We start from the raw sequence: 18,462 nt of genomic DNA on the forward strand, positions 1-18,462 counted from the left end.
GGTTTGCCGTGTGTGAATATTTCAACGTGATCGGTTGCCTATCTGCGTGCTGACATCAGTGCTGCTGCATGCCAAAACATCCTTTTGACTTGTACCTGATTTAAACTGCCATTGGGAAAGACAAAAACCACTTCACAGAGATTGCTGCATCTTTGTGGGGAGCTTTCTTTGAGGTCAGTGGCAAACGCCATTGCTTCACTGCTGACCACAAAATTGAGCCCAGTGTCTTCAGTCCCTGCCACAAACTCCATTCCTTAGTAACTGCCTGATGCAGAACCAGATTGTTCAAACCTCAGTTTCATATTTGATTCAGAGATGAGTTTACAAACACAAATCCATTCTATCAGCATGGAAGCCTATTTTCACTTCCATACCTTTACCCAACTCTGCCCCTACCTCAGTTCATCTGCTGCTGAAACCCTGGTCCATGCCTTTGTTACCTCTAGTTTGACGATTTCAACGCATCCCTGGCTGATTTCCGCATTCTACCCTCGGTAAACTTTGAGGTCCTCCAAACTCTGCTAACCACGTCCTAGTTTGCAAGTTCCATCTGCCCATCTCCTGTGCTTGCTGACCTACATTGACTTCCATTTAAACAAACTTTGATTTTAAAATTCTTAGCTTCACATTCAAATCACTCCATGGCCTCTCTCCTTCCTATCTCTGTAACCTCCTCCAGCCCCACAACTCTCCAAGATATCTGCACTACTCCAATTCTGGCATCTTGAGCATCCCTGATTGTAATCACCTCACCATTGGTAGCTGCGCTTTCAGCTGCTGAGGTCCTATGCTCTGGGATTCCCTCCCTAAACCTCTCTATTTCTCTACCTCACTTTCCTCCTTTACAATATTCCTTAAAACTTACCTGTGTTGGGCATGGCACACTTTTTAGCACACTTGCCTGAGTCAGAAGGTCATGAATTCAAGTCCAACTTCAGAGACTTGTGCCCATAATCCAGGCTGACACTCCAGTGCAGGACTGAGGGTGTGCTGCACTGTCAGAGGTGCCGTCTTACAGACAAGGGGTTAATGCAAGGTCTTGTCTACCTTCTTAGATGGACGTGAAAGATAGTATGGAACCATTTTGAAGAAGAACCGGGGAGTTACTTCAGTGTCCTGACCAAGAGTTTTTCCTCAGTCAATATCATGAAAACAGATTATCTGGTCATAGCTGTTTGTGGGAGCTTGCTGCATGCAAATTGGCTGCCACGTTTCCTACATTACAGCAATGACTATACTCCAAAACTATTTCATTGACTGTAAAGCACTTTGGGACATCATGTGGTCGTTATAAATGCAGCCCTTTCTTTTTCGCTGGCCAAGTTTTTGGTCATCTGCCTTAGTAATTCTTAACGTACTGAGTGTCAAATTTTGTTGGTAACATTCCTGCAAAATGTCTTGAGACATTTTGCTATAGTGCTATATTAATACAAATTGTTGTTCTTTTGTGGGATATGATGGTGAATAGTTCATGTATGATATCCTGGTGAATCGTTTGTGTGATGGGATATGATGATGAATAGTCTGTATTGGGATATAATGGTGAATAATCCATAGATAATATGGTGAATAGTTTGTCCATTAGGATATGATGATGTATAGGCTCTGTGGTGGGATATGATGGTGAATAATCTGTAAGATATGAGAGTGTATTTTGTATGAGGGATGGTAAATAGACCAATTTTGACTGTACCCTGTGCCAATATCAATTGTTCTGGAGTCAGATGTTGGTGATTGACACTAGTCTTCTAATTACATTGAATTGCAGTTTGTCAGTTCCTGTTGCATTTCACACCTCGCACAGCTCACATGCAGGCGAATGATACAAAGACTGAAATTCATGGTGATTATTTAGTACCAGTGATCGCATCTCTTCAATCAGCTGGTTTTGCAAAAGCTGCACTTTAGCAGATCAAAATTGTTGGGTGTGAAAAGCACCGGTATTTACAAATTAATGGCAATAACATGTTAATTTGAACCTTTCAGAATCAGGTATTGTTCAGTGGCTTTTGGCATTGTGCCACCTAAAACCCATCAGTCTCAACCTGACCGGGTGAAAGTCGGGTGGGATAGTCAGATAGCTATAAACAGTTAAGCAATCGTCGGGCCTTTAATCATAAGCACCATAAATAGCTTTCAAGCAGTTTCAAGTCTCCCTTTTTATTCTAATGAAAAGTCTAGTGTTCAGCCACAGTTACATGCATTATTTAATTGAGAGGCCTCCAAGCATGGTACCTGTAACCTCAGGCCACTGAATTTCAGAAACCCTAACTCGAAGTGACTGCATCTGTTCTAAGTTGTATTCAGTAACTGATGCCACTACTTCATTGAAATCAAGTGCTAATTCAGCTGTTGCTCAATGGGTAGAAGCCTGGCCTCTCACTCAGTCTGTGAACCAGAAGGTTGGGGGTTTAAGCTCCAACACACCCACATTACTGAGGGAGTGCCCCACTCTCAGAACCTTTTGGATGAGACTTTATAATCAAGGCCCCTGTCAAGTGGATGTAAAAATCCCATGACACTATTCAAACAAGAGTTCTCCCCAGTGTCCTGGGCAATAATTTTCTTTTACTGAGTTTGATCAATACTCCGTGCAATAGGTTTTCCAATCTCTTTTGCCAGGTTGCTAAGCATGGCCTGGGTGGATCTTAGAGAGGAGAATCTGGCGGTGATGAATCACCCATTACCCTATTCAGGTGGGTCCAATCCTCCCCGCCAGAATGTCACCTCGCCTCTCCAGACAGAAAGGATGAAAGCTTCTACCCCAGACATTTTCTCACACTGAATCCACTCCTTGAGTTCCCATGTTATCCAGCAGAGGGCGCTCATTAGCTATGCTAAGGAGATTCACCACTCGATAATTAACAATGGAAAGCTCCCTCACTAACTCTGAAAGAAATTTAAGTGATGATGCATGACTTAAGGTGAACTCTAGGCTTTATTCAGGGGACATAGGGACAAGAGCAAGTAAAAGGGATCATTCGTTCCATTTCTTTATTGCCATTTTCACTTTGTGTTCTACTCCCTTTCTACATCTTCACGTTTTTAAACAGCTCTTGGATCTCAGTAACATATCAGCCACTATTCTGGTCTGTGCTAAGATGCTAGTTAATCTCTGGCTGGTTTATTCAACGCCATTTCAGACTTCTGTAAAACTACAGCCCCAGAAGGACTAGAATATGATTAAAACCAAGTAAAAAGATAGAATATTACTGCAAAAGAAAAATACTGCAGATGCTGGAAATCTCAAATAAAAACAGAAAATGCTGGAAATACAAGGCAGTTAGACGACAAATGTGGAGGGAATCAATTAATGTTTCAACAATGACTATTATAACTACCTGTGTTATGTGGAGATTCCACTGCCACATTAAACTTTGCTCACTAAGGTCAGATCTTTTAGGAAAGGCTGAATAAGCTGGAACTCCTTTCTCCAGAAAAGCGAAGGATGGGAGTGGATCTGACAGAGGTCTTTAAAATAATGAAGGGATGTGATAGAGTAGATAATCTGTTTCCACTTGTGCAGAAGTCCGGAACTAGGGGACTATAAATATAATCATTCCAATAGGGAATTCAGCAAAAAGATCTTCAATCAGAGAATTGCTAAAGTATGGAGTTTGTTACAGCATTGAGGTGAATAGCAAAGAGGCATTTATGGGGAAGCTAGATAAACACATGAGGGAGAAAGGAGTAGAAGAACATGCTGATAGAGCGAGTTACAGTGGGATGGGAGGAGATTTGCTTGGAGCATAAACATCAGCACAAACCAGTTGGATCAAATGGCCTGTTTTTGTTCTGTATATTCAATGCATTCAGTGAATTCTAGTTATGAGCAGTAAGTGATTCTGCTTAGATAGAACACTAGAGGGAGGGGCCCAAGTATGCTCCCTTATCTTTGCAGTGCTGACATTGGGCACCACAGGGAATTTAGTTGGAAATAGTGGCCATGAAACATTAAGAGCTTAATCTGGTCCTCAGTGGCCAGGTTGCACTCGGTCTCGATATGAGTGTGTTGTGGGGAGGAGATCTAGTAATTAGCTCGCTACAGGACAAGAAAAGTTCAGTTGCTTAAACAATGAATCTCAGTTATTTAAAAGAATTCTTAGAAACTCAGCATGAAGATTGTATGCCCCAATGCTTAAAGTGGATGCTGCAGGCCAATTTAAAATGTCAAGGCTAAGATCGATAGATTTTTGTTGGGTAAGACTATCAAGGGATCTGGAGCAAAGACAGGAAAGTTAAGTTTTGGTACATGCAAGCTGTGATCTAATAGAATGATGGATCTGGCTTGAGGGGCTGAATGGCCCCATCGTTGTACAGTACCCCCAATTCCTATAATCCTACTAATGATATCTGAGGGATAGTTTGGGACAGCAGGCTCCCATAAAATGAAAGTGCAGCCTCGCCATGGTAAGTGCCACACTGATCAGTACGCACCAGCTCTAAGTCTCTAAAGGATTTTATTTTTAGCTTAATTACTATCTGCAGTCATACACGAGTACAAAGCTGTAGAGGCTAACCTGACCATATAAAGGCACAATAAGACATCTGCACCCACTTTTAAAATAAAAGTCAGGTTTGAAGAATACATTGAGCTTTTAAGTTTGGAGTTGAGTAATTGCTCTTGTACATATCAACTAAAAAGCTTTCGTTTAAGGACTGTGTGAAGGTATTTTCACAAACATTTCTTTGGCAGCAGGAATGACTCATATTCATGTGTTACTGAAACTAATTAGCAGTTATTAAATTACTGAGACATACTGGGTTGGGGAGGGGGATAACGCTTTCAGTTGCTATGGTAACTGCATGGTGCTGGCTTCTGAAAACTCTTAATTAAAGGTTAATTTGCAGATGATAGCTCTGCAGATTAATGCTGTGACAGAACTCATTGTTTGAACTCCCACTCCTAAGTATTAAGTGGGAAGAAGAACGCAGCAGATTCTTTTTATTTTTGTTGCTTATTTTCCAGCACCCTGCCCCCCCCTTCCTAATAAATCCTCAATAAACATGAAATAGCCACTCCAAGCTTTCGTGCAAGGGCAGAAATTGAGATGAAATATTCTGCATTAGGACCAACCTTGCACATTTTGCTCTAGCTGACTTGCCAAGGAATTTATTTTTTTATTCCTCAGCTGGTCTGTAGGGAGCTGTGAACACCGACATCTGGTTGCCGTGACAAGCAAATGATAGTGAAACATACATACACAAATGTTCTCGTGTGACTGGCGATGGGTGTGGGAGTTGACAGAAAAAAGGGCGATATTTGCAGATTTTTTTTAAAAAGGTGAAAGGGGAAACAAAACAAAACAAAAATGAGAAATTAATGACCAAACAAGAGCTACTGATAAATTGAATCTGTTATATTTCAAAGTTTAGGCATATATAAAACCTGAATCATGCCGAAGAATGATTTTTAAAAATTTTAAATCTAACCTGCACTTCCTACACAAAGCTCACATCCTACAAATCCTGAACTGGTGACACTACAAAAGGTGCAGAATCAATGATTCACCAAATCAATGTAATTGACACAAAGTTAATGACATAGTGCCTATTGGTATGAATTCACTGTGACAGATCCACTACCCTCCATTTAATTTATTAAATGAATTGCAGTTTACTCAGCATGGCTGCATTAAATCCACACTGTGTCTCCTGCCAACGCAACATGGCCGTTTGTGCATGCACACTGGTCCGTGCAGACGTCACTCTGCTGTACCCAGCCTGCCGATTATTCCATAAGAGTGCACACACAGCATGGGTTTTGTAGACAGGAAATGTGTGCAGGTCTTAAGATTTTTAATATTTCATAACGACAGATGAATGGTAGAAAAATATTAAATTAAACTCTAGAGGCATTCAATGCAAGATGCTGCCCGAATGTCTCCAAGATTTTCTGTTCATTAGTTTGCTGTTTTTAAATTATCGACTTTATTTCTGCATTAAGATGGTGCAAAAGTTTTTTTTCTTTGACACTGAATGAATTTCAATCTAGCAGTGTCAGGTCTATGAAATCCTGTTCTGCTGCCAGTCTGATACAATGAGCCAGTCTCAAAGATGGCCACCCCAATTAATCACTGCGTGAGTCTGTAAAACAGTAAACATGGAGAAACGCTAGAACTGCACATGCGCTGCATTGGCAGCAAACACAGCCTTAAATCTAACGCTTATCCCATGATGGCATAGGACCAAACAAGTCCCGTTTGCAATAAATTCCACATTGAATAGCTTGTGTGCAGAGATGGTTCATACCATGAAGAAGAACATTTGCACATACTGTATATCTAATCTGTCACAAGCTTAGCCTACATTTTGAGTTAGACATCGAATTGTGTAGTGTTTATAGCATTTGAAGCAACTGGTCCATCCTGTGTTTAAGCTCCACATGAGCTTCCTCCTACCCTACTTCATTTCACTCTGTCAGCATATTCTTCCATTCCTTTCTCCCTCATGTATTTCTGTAGCTGCTCCTTAAATTCATCTGTGCTATTTCCCTCAGTCACTTTATAAGCTAGCAAGTTCCACATTCTCACCACTTCCTTGGTAAAGAAGTTTCTTCTGAATTCCTTATTGGAGTGACTAAGATTACAGCCCCTACTTATAGTCTTCCGCATAAGTAGGAACATTCTCTCTATGTCTACCTTGTCCAGCCCTTTCATAATCTTGAAAACTTCTCTCAGGTCACCTCTCAGTCTTCTTTTCTAGAATAAAGACCCCGGCTTGTTCAATCTATCCTGATATTTAAGACCTCAGTTGGAAATTAAACTTTTTAAAAATTCATTCATGGGATGTGGGCATTGGCAGCAAAGCCAGCATTTATTGCCTATCCCTGATTACTCTTGAGAAGATGCTGGTGAGTTGCCTGCTTGAACCACTGTAGCCATTGTGGTGAAGGTGCTTCCACAGTGATGTTAGGGAGGGAGTTCCAGGACATTGGCTTAGCGACAGTGAAGGAACAGTGATTTGTTTCCAGCTCGGGATGGTGTGTGACTTGGAGGGGAATTTGAAGGTTTAACTATGATGCTCTCACTTGAGTGAATGTAAAAAATCCCATGCACATTTTCAAAGAAGAGCAGGGGAGTTATTCACTGTGTTGTGCCTAAAATTTATCCTTCAGCCAACAACACCAAAAACAGAATACCTAGACACTATTACATTGTTGTTTTTGGATCCTGCTGTGTGCCAATTGGCTGACTTGTTTTCCTCCATTGTAACAGTGAAAAGTATTTGGTTGGCTGTAATGCACTTTGAGACATCCCAAGGCCATGAAAGGCACCATATAAATGTGAGTTTTTTCCTTTTTAAACAAGTAAGGGTACCAAACATAAGGGCACTATCTGTCAGGACATCCCAACCAGGCTGCAGCAGACCTTCTGTCTGCATGCCTGCATGTTCATTCCAGCTAAGGTTACTGGAAGCCAATCAGCAATGGTAACCTTTATAAAATGTGCCTCACCTTGTCATATCAATCCTCACTTTCAAAGTCTCTTATTCACCACATGTTCAGTCAAACCTCGCCAAACCTTTCACATGCTCTAGCTTTTCAGCCTGCCACCCTCTGCAAAGCAACTTGATACGCTTCTCTACCTCGAAGGTGCTATACATTGCAATTTATGACTGTTGTTTGTGAATTTGTAGAGACTGTTTTCGTTTTCTAAAACTTAAAAAAAAAACTCATATGTTGTTTCAACCATCAAAAGCTGAGAACGTTGGAAATCTGAAATAGAAACAGAAAATACTGGAAATACTCAGCAGGTCATCTGTGGAGAGAGAAACACAGTTCGCTTTTCAGGTCGATAACGTTTTATGAGGAGTGGAAGGATGTTGGCGTTTTAACAGTTTTTAATCAAGTACAGAGGCAAGGAAAAAACAAAAGGAAAGGTCTGTGATCGGATGGAAGGTCGGAGAGATTTAATGACAAAAAGGATGAGAATGTAAAGCAAAAGCGAACAGTAATGGGATAAGTAAAGAAACAAAAGATGGATACAGAGAAGGTCCAATAAGCATTCCTTTTCACGTACACCGTTATTTTCACACTCCTGCTGTTGAACAGGAACTCAGCTCTTACTCTGTCTGCCGGCGCACTTGCGTTTTCTCCTACCGCTGACATCATGATAGTTTGTCCACCACCTGTCATCCACTTCCTGAAACCTCCCTCTCACTTCGTCGCTCCCTTCTGCTGCCTGGTCCGTCATTTCCTTCTGAAAGGAGGGAATGGCGAAGAGAACAATGGGGGAGCGGCAAAGATTGTGGGAGAGAGCAGTGAAGGAGCCCCACGTCTACCATGATGCCCCAGCCGTCCAACATGCAGTTTGGGCCTGCCTGAGATCCCTGGAGGTCCAGGTCTATTGCTGACCATCTGCTCCTTGGCCTAGCTGCAGTATCGGTAGTGGCCACTGAACACAGTGGTGCTGCCAGTACTGCAGAGCAGCCAGCCTCCAATTGGCCTGCCGCTTTTTGAGGCGGAGCTTCCTCCGGTGGAGGTCTTGCCTCATTATAATTAAAAGCCAGTCGAAAGTTGGGTGAGGCAGACTCACCCCAGACATTTACTCTGGGGCGCGGTGAGCCCACCCTCAGCGTATAATCCAGCTCTGCACGTATGAGGAGTTAGCCCTCCATAATTGCAGCATCAGAAAACACAGCCTAATTTTCAACTTGTGAAATGTCTATGAATGAAAAGAAAAATCTTTCTTTGAAAAATAAGAACTGTTACTTTAAAAGATAGGATTAAACAGCTACTTTGTCTTTCACGCAGTATATAGGTTAAAACTTTAAAAGGCTATGGAATAGATTTAAATTGTAATTATGTTGTGTAACTAAAAAAAAATGTAGATAAAAATTAGGCAAAAGCTGCATAATTGTTTCCTGGTGACGAGCTGTTAGAACAGAATGTATTTGGGTCAGCCAACATGTTAACATCCCAGTACAATTTTGTGTTTACACGTAATCCTGAGTTATTTTGACCCCAACATTGAAGCGGCTAATATGTGCTACCAATAAAGAGCCACTGGAACATAGGAACAGGAGCAGGCCATTCAGCCCCTCCAGCCTGCTCTGCTATTCAATTAGATCACAGTTGATTTGTACCTCAACTTTATTTACCTGTCTTTGGTCCATATTCCTTGGTATCCTTACCCAATAAAAATCTATTGCACCAGCCTTGAAAAATTAAATTGACCCCTAGTATATACAGCCTTTTGAGGAGAGAGTTCTAGTTTTCCACTATTATTTGTTCAAAGAACTGCTTCCTGATTTCAATCCTAAGTGTCCTGGCCTTAATTTTAACATTATGCCTCCTTGATTTCCTGCATCAGTGGAAATTGTTTATCCCTATCCACCCCATCGAATTCCTTAATCTTTTTAAAGATCGCAATTAGATAACACTTCAACTTTCTAAAGCCAAGGGAATATAAACCAAGTGTGTGCAACCTGTCATAATTTAAGCCCCAGTCACATTGCAGAATCAACTGTAGCAAATTGACATCAGTAAAACTGTGCAAACTAGTGATATGGAGATTGTTACAGATCTGCTCAACTAAATGAGCCACCACTTTTTAAGAAAGAGCAATAGGACATTGCTCCTATGCCTCCAGTTAGTTCACGGATTGAAATTGCAGTATTGCAAGATTTTAAAATAAAACCGCACAAGTTACAAATTAGTATAAGCTTCCTAAAAAAACATAATATTGAAATTCAAACCAAGTGGTAGCTGAAGGATTTGGTTTGCCAACTGTGAAATAACAATAAATGGATAAGCATATCAGTTTGCAGAATATTGTATCACAGAAATTGCATAAGGTACTAGACTATCTCACCTGCTGCACAAATTGTGTGTTAAATATTTTGATTTGATTCTTTCAATTGTGTTATTGAACTTTGGTCTTTTAACTGCTGAAATACCTTACCATAAAAAGTGGCAGTAGGTTTTCTGTGTGTCACCTCACAGTATTTTTAAATGTCACTTTTCAATGTGGAGATTAACAGGGAGCACAATGTAGTTTAATTAATTGCAATTAATTTTAAATTGGATTTGTTTTTAATGGTGTTGACTTGCAGTGATTGTCATGCAATGTTGACGAATATTCTTTCTTTCCATGTGCAGCTCTGGGACTTGCTGCACAAGCTGCAGTTTATTTTGACCTACATTGCCCCTTGGCAGATTGCATGGGGCTCGGCCTTTCATGCTTTTGCACAGCCCTTTGCCGTACCTCGTATCCTTTTGAATCTTTTTAGCTGAGTTAATGTGTCTGGATGGGTGCAAGATTGTCCCAAGGAAAACTGAGTGTCAGAGAAGCTATGTGTCTCTGTTTACATCAGTTCAAAGAATACAATTCACTTTCTCTTTACAAGCCCTGCAACTATCAGAGTGTTAAAATGTAGTTTGTAGGGGTTTTGAAGTCGTCAGTACTTCAGTAATGTTAAAAATTGGTAGGAAATGAAACATTGACTCACATTTAGCTGGGAAATGATGGTAAGTTTAATGGCACTTGCCACTATTAATGTGTGAATAGCCTAGAAACGTGTGGCAAGGAGAGGTTACATCGTGGACTGTGAATCACCATGAGGTGCCTGGCGATTTGCGCAGCTCAGCTGTTAGCTTTGCGAAAATGTCAGCTCACCCTCAAAACCCCAGTTATTTTCATGAAATTGCAATATTTTCTTATTAATTAGCTGTTATTTAACAGTGTAGGTAACTTTTTAATGAGATTTATGTTGCTCCAGTGCCACTTGACCACCCCTGCTCATAAGTGAACAAATTAAGCTCTGGGGTCTCTTTCCTGCTAAATTATTGTTAGGGATTTAGAAAACTGTAAATGTTATTTTTTTTCTTTTGTCCTTTCCCTTCCTGTTCTTTTTCTCTCACTCTCAATCCAATTTTTTTCCCCTCTGTTTTATTTCTCTTCTGTATCTGACTTGACTCTAATTCTCCCGATCTTCTTTTCCATTATGCCTCTGGTTCTTTCTTAATCCTTCAATTTCCTTGTTTAAACAGATAGACTGTTGGTTCTGTCGGTCACTAAGACCCCAGATTCCTTGCTCCTCTTGCTGTGCTGTTATCAACTCTCACTTCTAGCAACACACAGGGCAAAAGAATATTCTGCCTTGAAGGGTGCATGTACAAGTCCAACAGCACACAGCACGAGATGCCCCACTACAGCAAATTCTGGACCAATGATTCTTCAGAATTTGACACTAAGCACCAAAAATAACTCTGACCAACTTCGATTTACTTACTCTGACATAAGACTGATGTTTTAAATGACACGTGTACACACATGCATGAAAGATAATGAAGGAAATCAAAAAAAATCTCATTTGAAGTTTTGCATGAATCTTTTCCCTTTAGATTTGTATGTAGAAATGATCAGCTCCTGTAAGAAAGGAGCAGGTTTAAGTTTCAGGGCATCCAACAACCGAACATATAATGGAGCCGGAATCTTTTGAGTGCTTTAAGCTAGAGATTTAAATGAATATTTGGAATCCTTCATAAGGGTGAGTTGGAGAACTCAGCACCTCATTGAGTCATTTCATTTTTTAAAAAAAATAACAAACTTTGTGCACACAAGATAGGCCAGGAATTTTCTGGTAGCTGCCCCAACTCTTCTGGTGTAACTTTGGCAGAAGTCTGGTGCAAACAGCAAGGAAACACCCGTGAGTTGGACACTGTGGAATCTCCCACCCACACCTGCATCCAAGTTACTGTGGTGTGAAGCATTGATTTCACTACAGATCTCTGCGTTTTTAATTCACTTCAGTGGATCAATTACAGTCACCACAGGCTCTGGTTTTGTAGCCAGCTTCTCAACAAAAATTGATGTAAAAGTTGAGCCTTGTCAGTTTGGTTCCATAGGTAGCACTCTCCTTCCTGAGTTAGAGGGCTGTCGGTTCATATCTCATTCCAGAGACTTGAGCACATAATCTTGGCTGATACTCCTGGCACAACACTGAGGGGCCACTGCACAGTGGGAACAGCATTACTAGGGAGCACAGCAGTGTTGGAGGGGGAGTACTGTGGGGTCCTATGCAGTTAGAGCTGCAATGTCAAAGGGGAAGTACTGAGGGAGCACTAATCTGTCTGAGGGGCAATATTTGGGGAACACTGTAATATCTGAGGGGCAGTACTGAAAGAGCACTTTTGGAGGTACCATCTTTCAGATGAGAAGTTAAATTGAAGCCCTGTCTGGCTGTTCTAGTGCTTAAAAATCCCATGGCACTGTTTGAAGATGAACAGGGGGTTCCTACAGTTCCTACAATTCCCCCTGCAAACCAATATGCTAAAATATGGAATATTTGATCATTCATCCCATTGTCATTCATGAGACCTAGCTGTGTAACCTCCCCTCTCAATAGTGTACATTAAGTACTTCAGGACATTGCTGAGAGGTGTACTAAGGTGCAACATTTTGTAGGTTTTTTTCTTCTTAAAAAGAAACTTTAATTAGCTTCAACCGTTTTTTTTGGTTACACTTGACCTAACTCATGCTAACGTCGGAATGAGGTATCTGTTAATACGATGACACACTTCCCGATCCCGTGATAAACCTGCAATCACACTCCAGATGTCCCATTTTATCACAGAGGCAAGTCAATCTTAAACTGCTGTGAGCTTCTTAGCTAGGAGCCATGAGCAAGTTCCCCAACCAGCACTCCCAAGCACCAAAACTCTGTTTACGGATCAATTAGAATTTTGTTACCTTACAGGAACGTTGTCCCACCTTAGCGACAGGCTACTATGTTGTACATTTCGCAGTGTAAACGCCTGGCCTTATAAATCAGCAAATCATTCGGTGTACTGTCTACAGTTTACCTATACTGCAGATTGATGCAATATAGAATAATCTTTAAAACTGAAAACCTTAGGTAAGCAAGCAGATAAGAACAGGACTGAGGATGTTAGCTAACAGGCAGCAGAGATTTGGATGAACTGAAGTTTATGGAAGATGGGAGGCCCTATCCAGGAGAGCATTGAAATAGTAAAGTCAAGAGGTAACAAAGGTATGGATGAGGGCTTCAGGGCCAGATGGGCAGAGGCGGGTTTGGAGATGAGTGAAATTATGGAAGGGGAAATAAACGGTCTTTGGAATTTGTGGCTATGAGTTAGGAGCTCGGCTCAGGATTAAATAGTATGCTGAGATTGCGAACAGTCATATTCAACTGGGTATATTGGCCAGAGAGAGGGATGGAGTTGGTAACAAGGATACATAGTTTGTATCAGGGATTAAAGACAATGGCTTTGATCTTCCAATATTTAATTGGAATAAACTGTGACTTCTCCAAGTCTGTATGCCAGACAGTGTGACAAATCAGAGACAGTGGAGGGGCAAAGGGAGATGGTGAAAGGTAGATCTGGTTGTGGAACTTGGTGTATTTTTGGATTATGCCACCGAGGAGCTGCATGTAGATGAGAAAGGGGAGAAGGTCGAGGATAGATCTTTGGAGGACTCCAGAAGTGACAGACATGAAAAAGAAGCTATTGAAGGCAAGAAAATGTACTTTTATACCCCAGCTTTCACATTTTCAAAATAGCCCAAAGTACTTTTAAGGTGTAGTCACTGTTGCAGGAAATGCAGCAGCCAATTTGCACAAAGCAGACTTCCACAAATAGCAAAGTACGAACATAGGAGTTTGGAGCAGGAGTAAACCACTCGGCCCTTCGAGCCTGCTCCGCCATTCAATAGGATCATGGCTGATCTGACTGTAACCTCCCGCCAACCTCAAATAACCTTTGGCCCCCTTGTTTATCAAGAATCTATCTACCTCTGCCTTGAAAACATTCAAAGACTCTGCTTCCACTGCCTTTTGAGGAATGAAGTTCCAAAGACTAACTACCCTCTGATAACGATTGGATAATTGTTTTTAGTAATAAGAACAAATATTGGCCAGGACACTGGGGAGAAATCCCCTGCTATTCTTCAAAGTAGTGCCATGGGATATTGTACATCCACCTGAGAGGGGCCTCGGTTTAATGTTTCATTTTAAAGATGGTACCTCGGACAGTGCAGCATTCCTTCAGTACTGGTGGTAAGTGTGTGCCCGGAATTTTGTGCTTCAGTGTCAGGAGTGGGGCTTGAACCCACAACCTTCTGACTTTGAGGCAGAATGACTTTGCTGGAGAGGCTCTAATTTTGATCAGAGAGTTAACAGTTTATGATAGAGAATGGTACAAAAGAAACTCCGGTGGGCTGACCTTTAAAAGCCCCTTAGACCCAAATTCTAAGCTTCCACTTGCAGCCAGTATAACCAACAATGTATCAGGTCACCAGTGTCCCAATCATTAAATCCATTTGCATGTATTGATTAAATATCTGTATCACTTCAACAGGAGCTATGAAATCAATTCCTTAACCACATTGTTTCAGATTCGGCTATGCTCTTCATCCAAGCTCTTATATCTTCACTCTTTTCCACTCCTCTTACTCCATTCCTTGGCAGCGCCATTTTCATGATGTCCTATGCTAGGCCAGTAAAGTTCTGGGAAAGGAATTACAAGTAAGGGGGATTCTTTTGACGATGAGGGTCTGATTGCTTGGAGCAATTGCGGGAAGCGTGCTTTCTTATCTTGCTGAATGTTTGTAACTTCTGACCTGCCCCTTGGCACCATTCAGGCATCTTCACCCCTCGCCCAATTCTCTGTTCAGACTCCAAAGTTGGAGTTAAGAACTGTAAGCTGGGTAGTGGAGACTGTGAATGGAGGTGGAGAACTTGTTTAAGACCATCCACATTCATTCATAAAATCTTACAGCTCTGAAGGAGGACATTTAATCCAATGTATCTGTGTCAGCTCTTTGAAAGAACTATCCAATTAGGTCCACCCTGCTCCCATAGCCGTCCAAATTTTTCCCTTTTTAAGTATATATCCAATTCCATTTTGAAAGTTACTATTTTCCACCACCCTTTCAGGCAGCACATTCCAGATTACCATAACTCACCACGCAAAGAAGTTCTGCCCATCTCCCCTCTGGCTTTTTTGCCAATTGCCTTATTTGTGTCCTCTGGCTATCAACCCCCCTGTCAGTGAAAATTATTTCTGCTTATTTGCTCTACCATATGCTCCCACTTACCAAAGTATTACCACAAAGTTCTGATTGTGCTTTGTTGGTATTGTGTTGTTGGTGTTGCAATTCTTCAATTATTTTAGAAATTTGACCAAAGATTTTGTCGTATTTTTTCTTGTACGGAGGGAGGGGAAACCTGTTTAAATTTAAAATGGTGCATTGTGAACCTCCAATGCATTACAACATGTATACAACATATATAAAGTACCAATCCATGTTCAGTTCTCAGCTTATGCTGAGATAACTGAACCCTGACGATGATTGTGGGACTAAAGGTGATTTTAGTGCCTGAAGGTTAGGGAGGAAAATCCACTTTGGTTTACACTTCCAGCTGCTGTTCTTCAATCCCTGTTGCAGGTGCACACATTTGTGTGGAATCTAGAAAGAAATAATGCTGGATTTGGCTGTGATGCATCCCATGGTCAAATACTATGCCTACCCTTGGAATGTTCACATGAAGATTGACCTCTGATGTGAGGTACTAGAGAAATGGCTAGAGAAATTGTACCATAACAAGTAGTCAACAACTCCAGTAGAGAAGGAAAAGGAAGAAAAATTGTACAAAGAAACTGCCTGCGTGACAGTGACCAGTTTTGAAATGTGTCACTTAAAATTATTTACAATAATCTGCAGTGTTTAGTCCCTTTACCTGCATGATAGCCACAAACAGAGCTTGGAAAGGAAGTTTGTGCTTAACAGTGCATCTGTAATGTATTCAGAATCTCAAGCACATCCTCGCCAACCTTTTCCCTTATAAATTTCTGTCTTCATGTTTACAATGGCAATTCCCTTTGTAAAACTGTCACACTGTAATTACACTCTCTTGCCAATGGAGGTGTACCAACAAGTTCGAATTACAGCATGAGGGGTTTAGCGAGGGAGTTCCCATTGTAAGTATGAAAGCGGGAATTTAAAACAAGAATGTGAAAAGGACAAGATGTGTGGCTTGAAAATGGGCCTGAATTTTGTCTGTATACACTAGTCTAGTTTCCCTGGGTCTGTCTCTTATTCACCTGCACACTTGGTCATCTCACTCTGTGGTCAATGAGATGAGAGGCTGACTGGTAATTTTCAAAGTTTATACAATTGCTTATGGCTTTTTTTCCAGCACCAAACGGGTGGATCATTCAAATACGAGGCTGGATTCACAGATAAACAGAAATACTGGTAAGTAAAAAGAGCTAGCACAACTGTAGCTAGCTTCCCTTGGCAGCATGACTATATGCAGACTTTGTGATAGGATTGTCTAACCCCTAAAAATATAATCATTACAAGAATGAAATGTTCCTGTGAATTTTGTGCTTCTTGAAGTGAGAGATGCTGTTTCAGAAAGTGTCAATCTCACGCACTCTCAGATAAACTTCAGATAAAACTCCCTCTGCTCTCCTCAAATAATGTGTCTCAGCCCTAAGCTCAAAAATGCCCAACTGCTGCACCATAGAATGATACAGCACAGAAGGAGGCCATTCAGCCCATTGTGCCTGTGCTGGCTCTTTGAACGAACTGTTCAATTAGCCCTACTCCCCTGCTCATTTCCCATAGCCCTGCAGATTTATCCTTTACAAGTTTTTTTTTTCAATTCCCTTTTAAAAGTTACTATCAAATCTACTCCCTTTCAGGGAGTGAGATGATCATTCCAGGTCATGTTAACTTGCAGAGTTGAATTTTCTGCCAATTACTTTAAATCTGTGACCTCTCGTTAGTGACCCTCCTGACAGTGGAAACAGTTTCTCCCTATCTACTCTACCTAAATCTTTGATAATTTTGAACACCTCTACTAAATCTCCCCTTAGCCTTCACTGCTGTAAGGAAAACAACTCCACTTCACATAACTGAAGTCCCTCACTGCTGGTATCATATAACTCCTTTGTACCCTGTCCAAGGCCTTGACATCCTGCCCAAAGTGTGATGCCTAGAATTGGACACCATACTTCAGCTGAGGCTGAACAGGGATTACAGGTAGACAAATAACTAAAAATAGCAATGCAGCTTAATAAGATAATAAATAAATAAACTAAGCACTGGAATTCTTTGCCAGATGGATAGAATTGAAAAGCATAGAAGTTATGTTAAACTTGAATAAAATCTTGTTCAGACCACACTGAGTATTGTGCACAGTTTTAACCTCCATCTTATAAAAAGGATATAGAGGCACTGGAGAAGCTGCAAGAAAGGATTTACAAGGATGATACCAGAACTGAAAAGTTATACTAATGGGGAAACTCTGAACAGGCCAGAGCTCTTCTCTCTAGCAAAGAGAAGACTGAGGGGACCTGGTAGAATAGACATAGAGAAAATATTTCTGCCTGTAGGAGAGACCAAAACTAGAGGCCATAATTATAGGATAGTCACTAATAAATACAGTAGGGAATTCAGGAGAAACTTCTTTACCCAGAGAGTGATGGAAATATGGAATTTGCTTCAACACGGGGTGTTTGAGGCAAATAACAAAGATACATTCAAGGGAAGCTGGATAAGCACATGAGGGAGAAAGGAATAGAAAGATCTGTTGATAGGATGAGATGAAGTAGGATGGGCAAAGACGCATGTGCAGCATAAACACAGGCATGGAGTAACTGGGCTGAATGGCCTATTTCTGTGTTGTACATAGAGTAATTATTTCGTGTAGGTTTTAATCTGAAAGGTTGTTGAAGATTGTGAATATAACAGTCTCGCCACCTCCAGGATCTCTGCTGTTTGGTTATACTGGCCAATGCTTGGAACGGAGGAATCACGCTCTCACAAACCACATCCAGTAATAAGTGTCAGGGACAGTGTTTACGTCTCAACATTCTGCAGTGACATTCTTCTGTTTAAATACCAGGCTTGAAAGTTAATCCTTGTTCTGTTTGGTGTTTATGCATCTAGGGGCCGATGATAACAACTTAAACTCCATCTTCTATGAACACTTGACGAGATCACTGCAGCAGAGCTTGTGTGGTGATTTAATCCTGGGTCGCTGGGGAAGCTATAGCACAGGCGACTGCTTCATTCTGGCCTCGGATTACCTCAACGCCTTGGTTCAGTTGATCGAGGTTGGCAACGGCCTAGTAACTTTCCAGCTGAGGGGACTTGAATTCAGAGGTGAGCTCCAAAAGACCTGTCAGTTATAGTAAAATTAAAGAGTACAGTATATGAGAAATTTGAGACATGTTGGTAAGTGTAGCAGACTTGGGAGGAGCAGGTGACTTGATTCCTAAAGCCCTCCATCATTGGATATTTTCATCACATGCCTGGATTTGATGTAGACTAATTGATAGAGATTGTTTTGATTAGTCAACAACCATTATCGCTGGATAATGTGAATACAAAAAGGGTAATGTGCCAGTCTTACCTCCGTGGGTAGCACTCTCACCTCTGAGTCAGAAGATCATGTAATTTAGACCATTCCAGAGTCTTGAGCACA

At 41.1% G+C, this 18,462-nt stretch overlaps 1 protein-coding gene across 1 annotated transcript in view; it reads left to right on the forward strand.

Annotated features, from left to right (window-relative positions):
• LOC144680701 (pecanex-like protein 2) overlaps positions 1-18,462 on the forward strand; it is a 211,603-nt gene that overhangs the window by 121,902 nt on the left and 71,239 nt on the right. The window contains exons 22-25 of the mRNA XM_078541957.1: positions 10,103-10,211; positions 14,361-14,490; positions 16,165-16,223; positions 17,925-18,140. Coding sequence (XP_078398083.1) covers positions 10,103-10,211; positions 14,361-14,490; positions 16,165-16,223; positions 17,925-18,140 — 514 coding nt within the window. The remainder of the gene's footprint in view (positions 1-10,102; positions 10,212-14,360; positions 14,491-16,164; positions 16,224-17,924; positions 18,141-18,462) is intronic.

Source organism: Cetorhinus maximus, chromosome 5 (genome assembly GCF_964194155.1).
Source record: "Cetorhinus maximus chromosome 5, sCetMax3.hap1.1, whole genome shotgun sequence".
Classification (NCBI taxonomy): domain Eukaryota; kingdom Metazoa; phylum Chordata; class Chondrichthyes; order Lamniformes; family Cetorhinidae; genus Cetorhinus; species Cetorhinus maximus.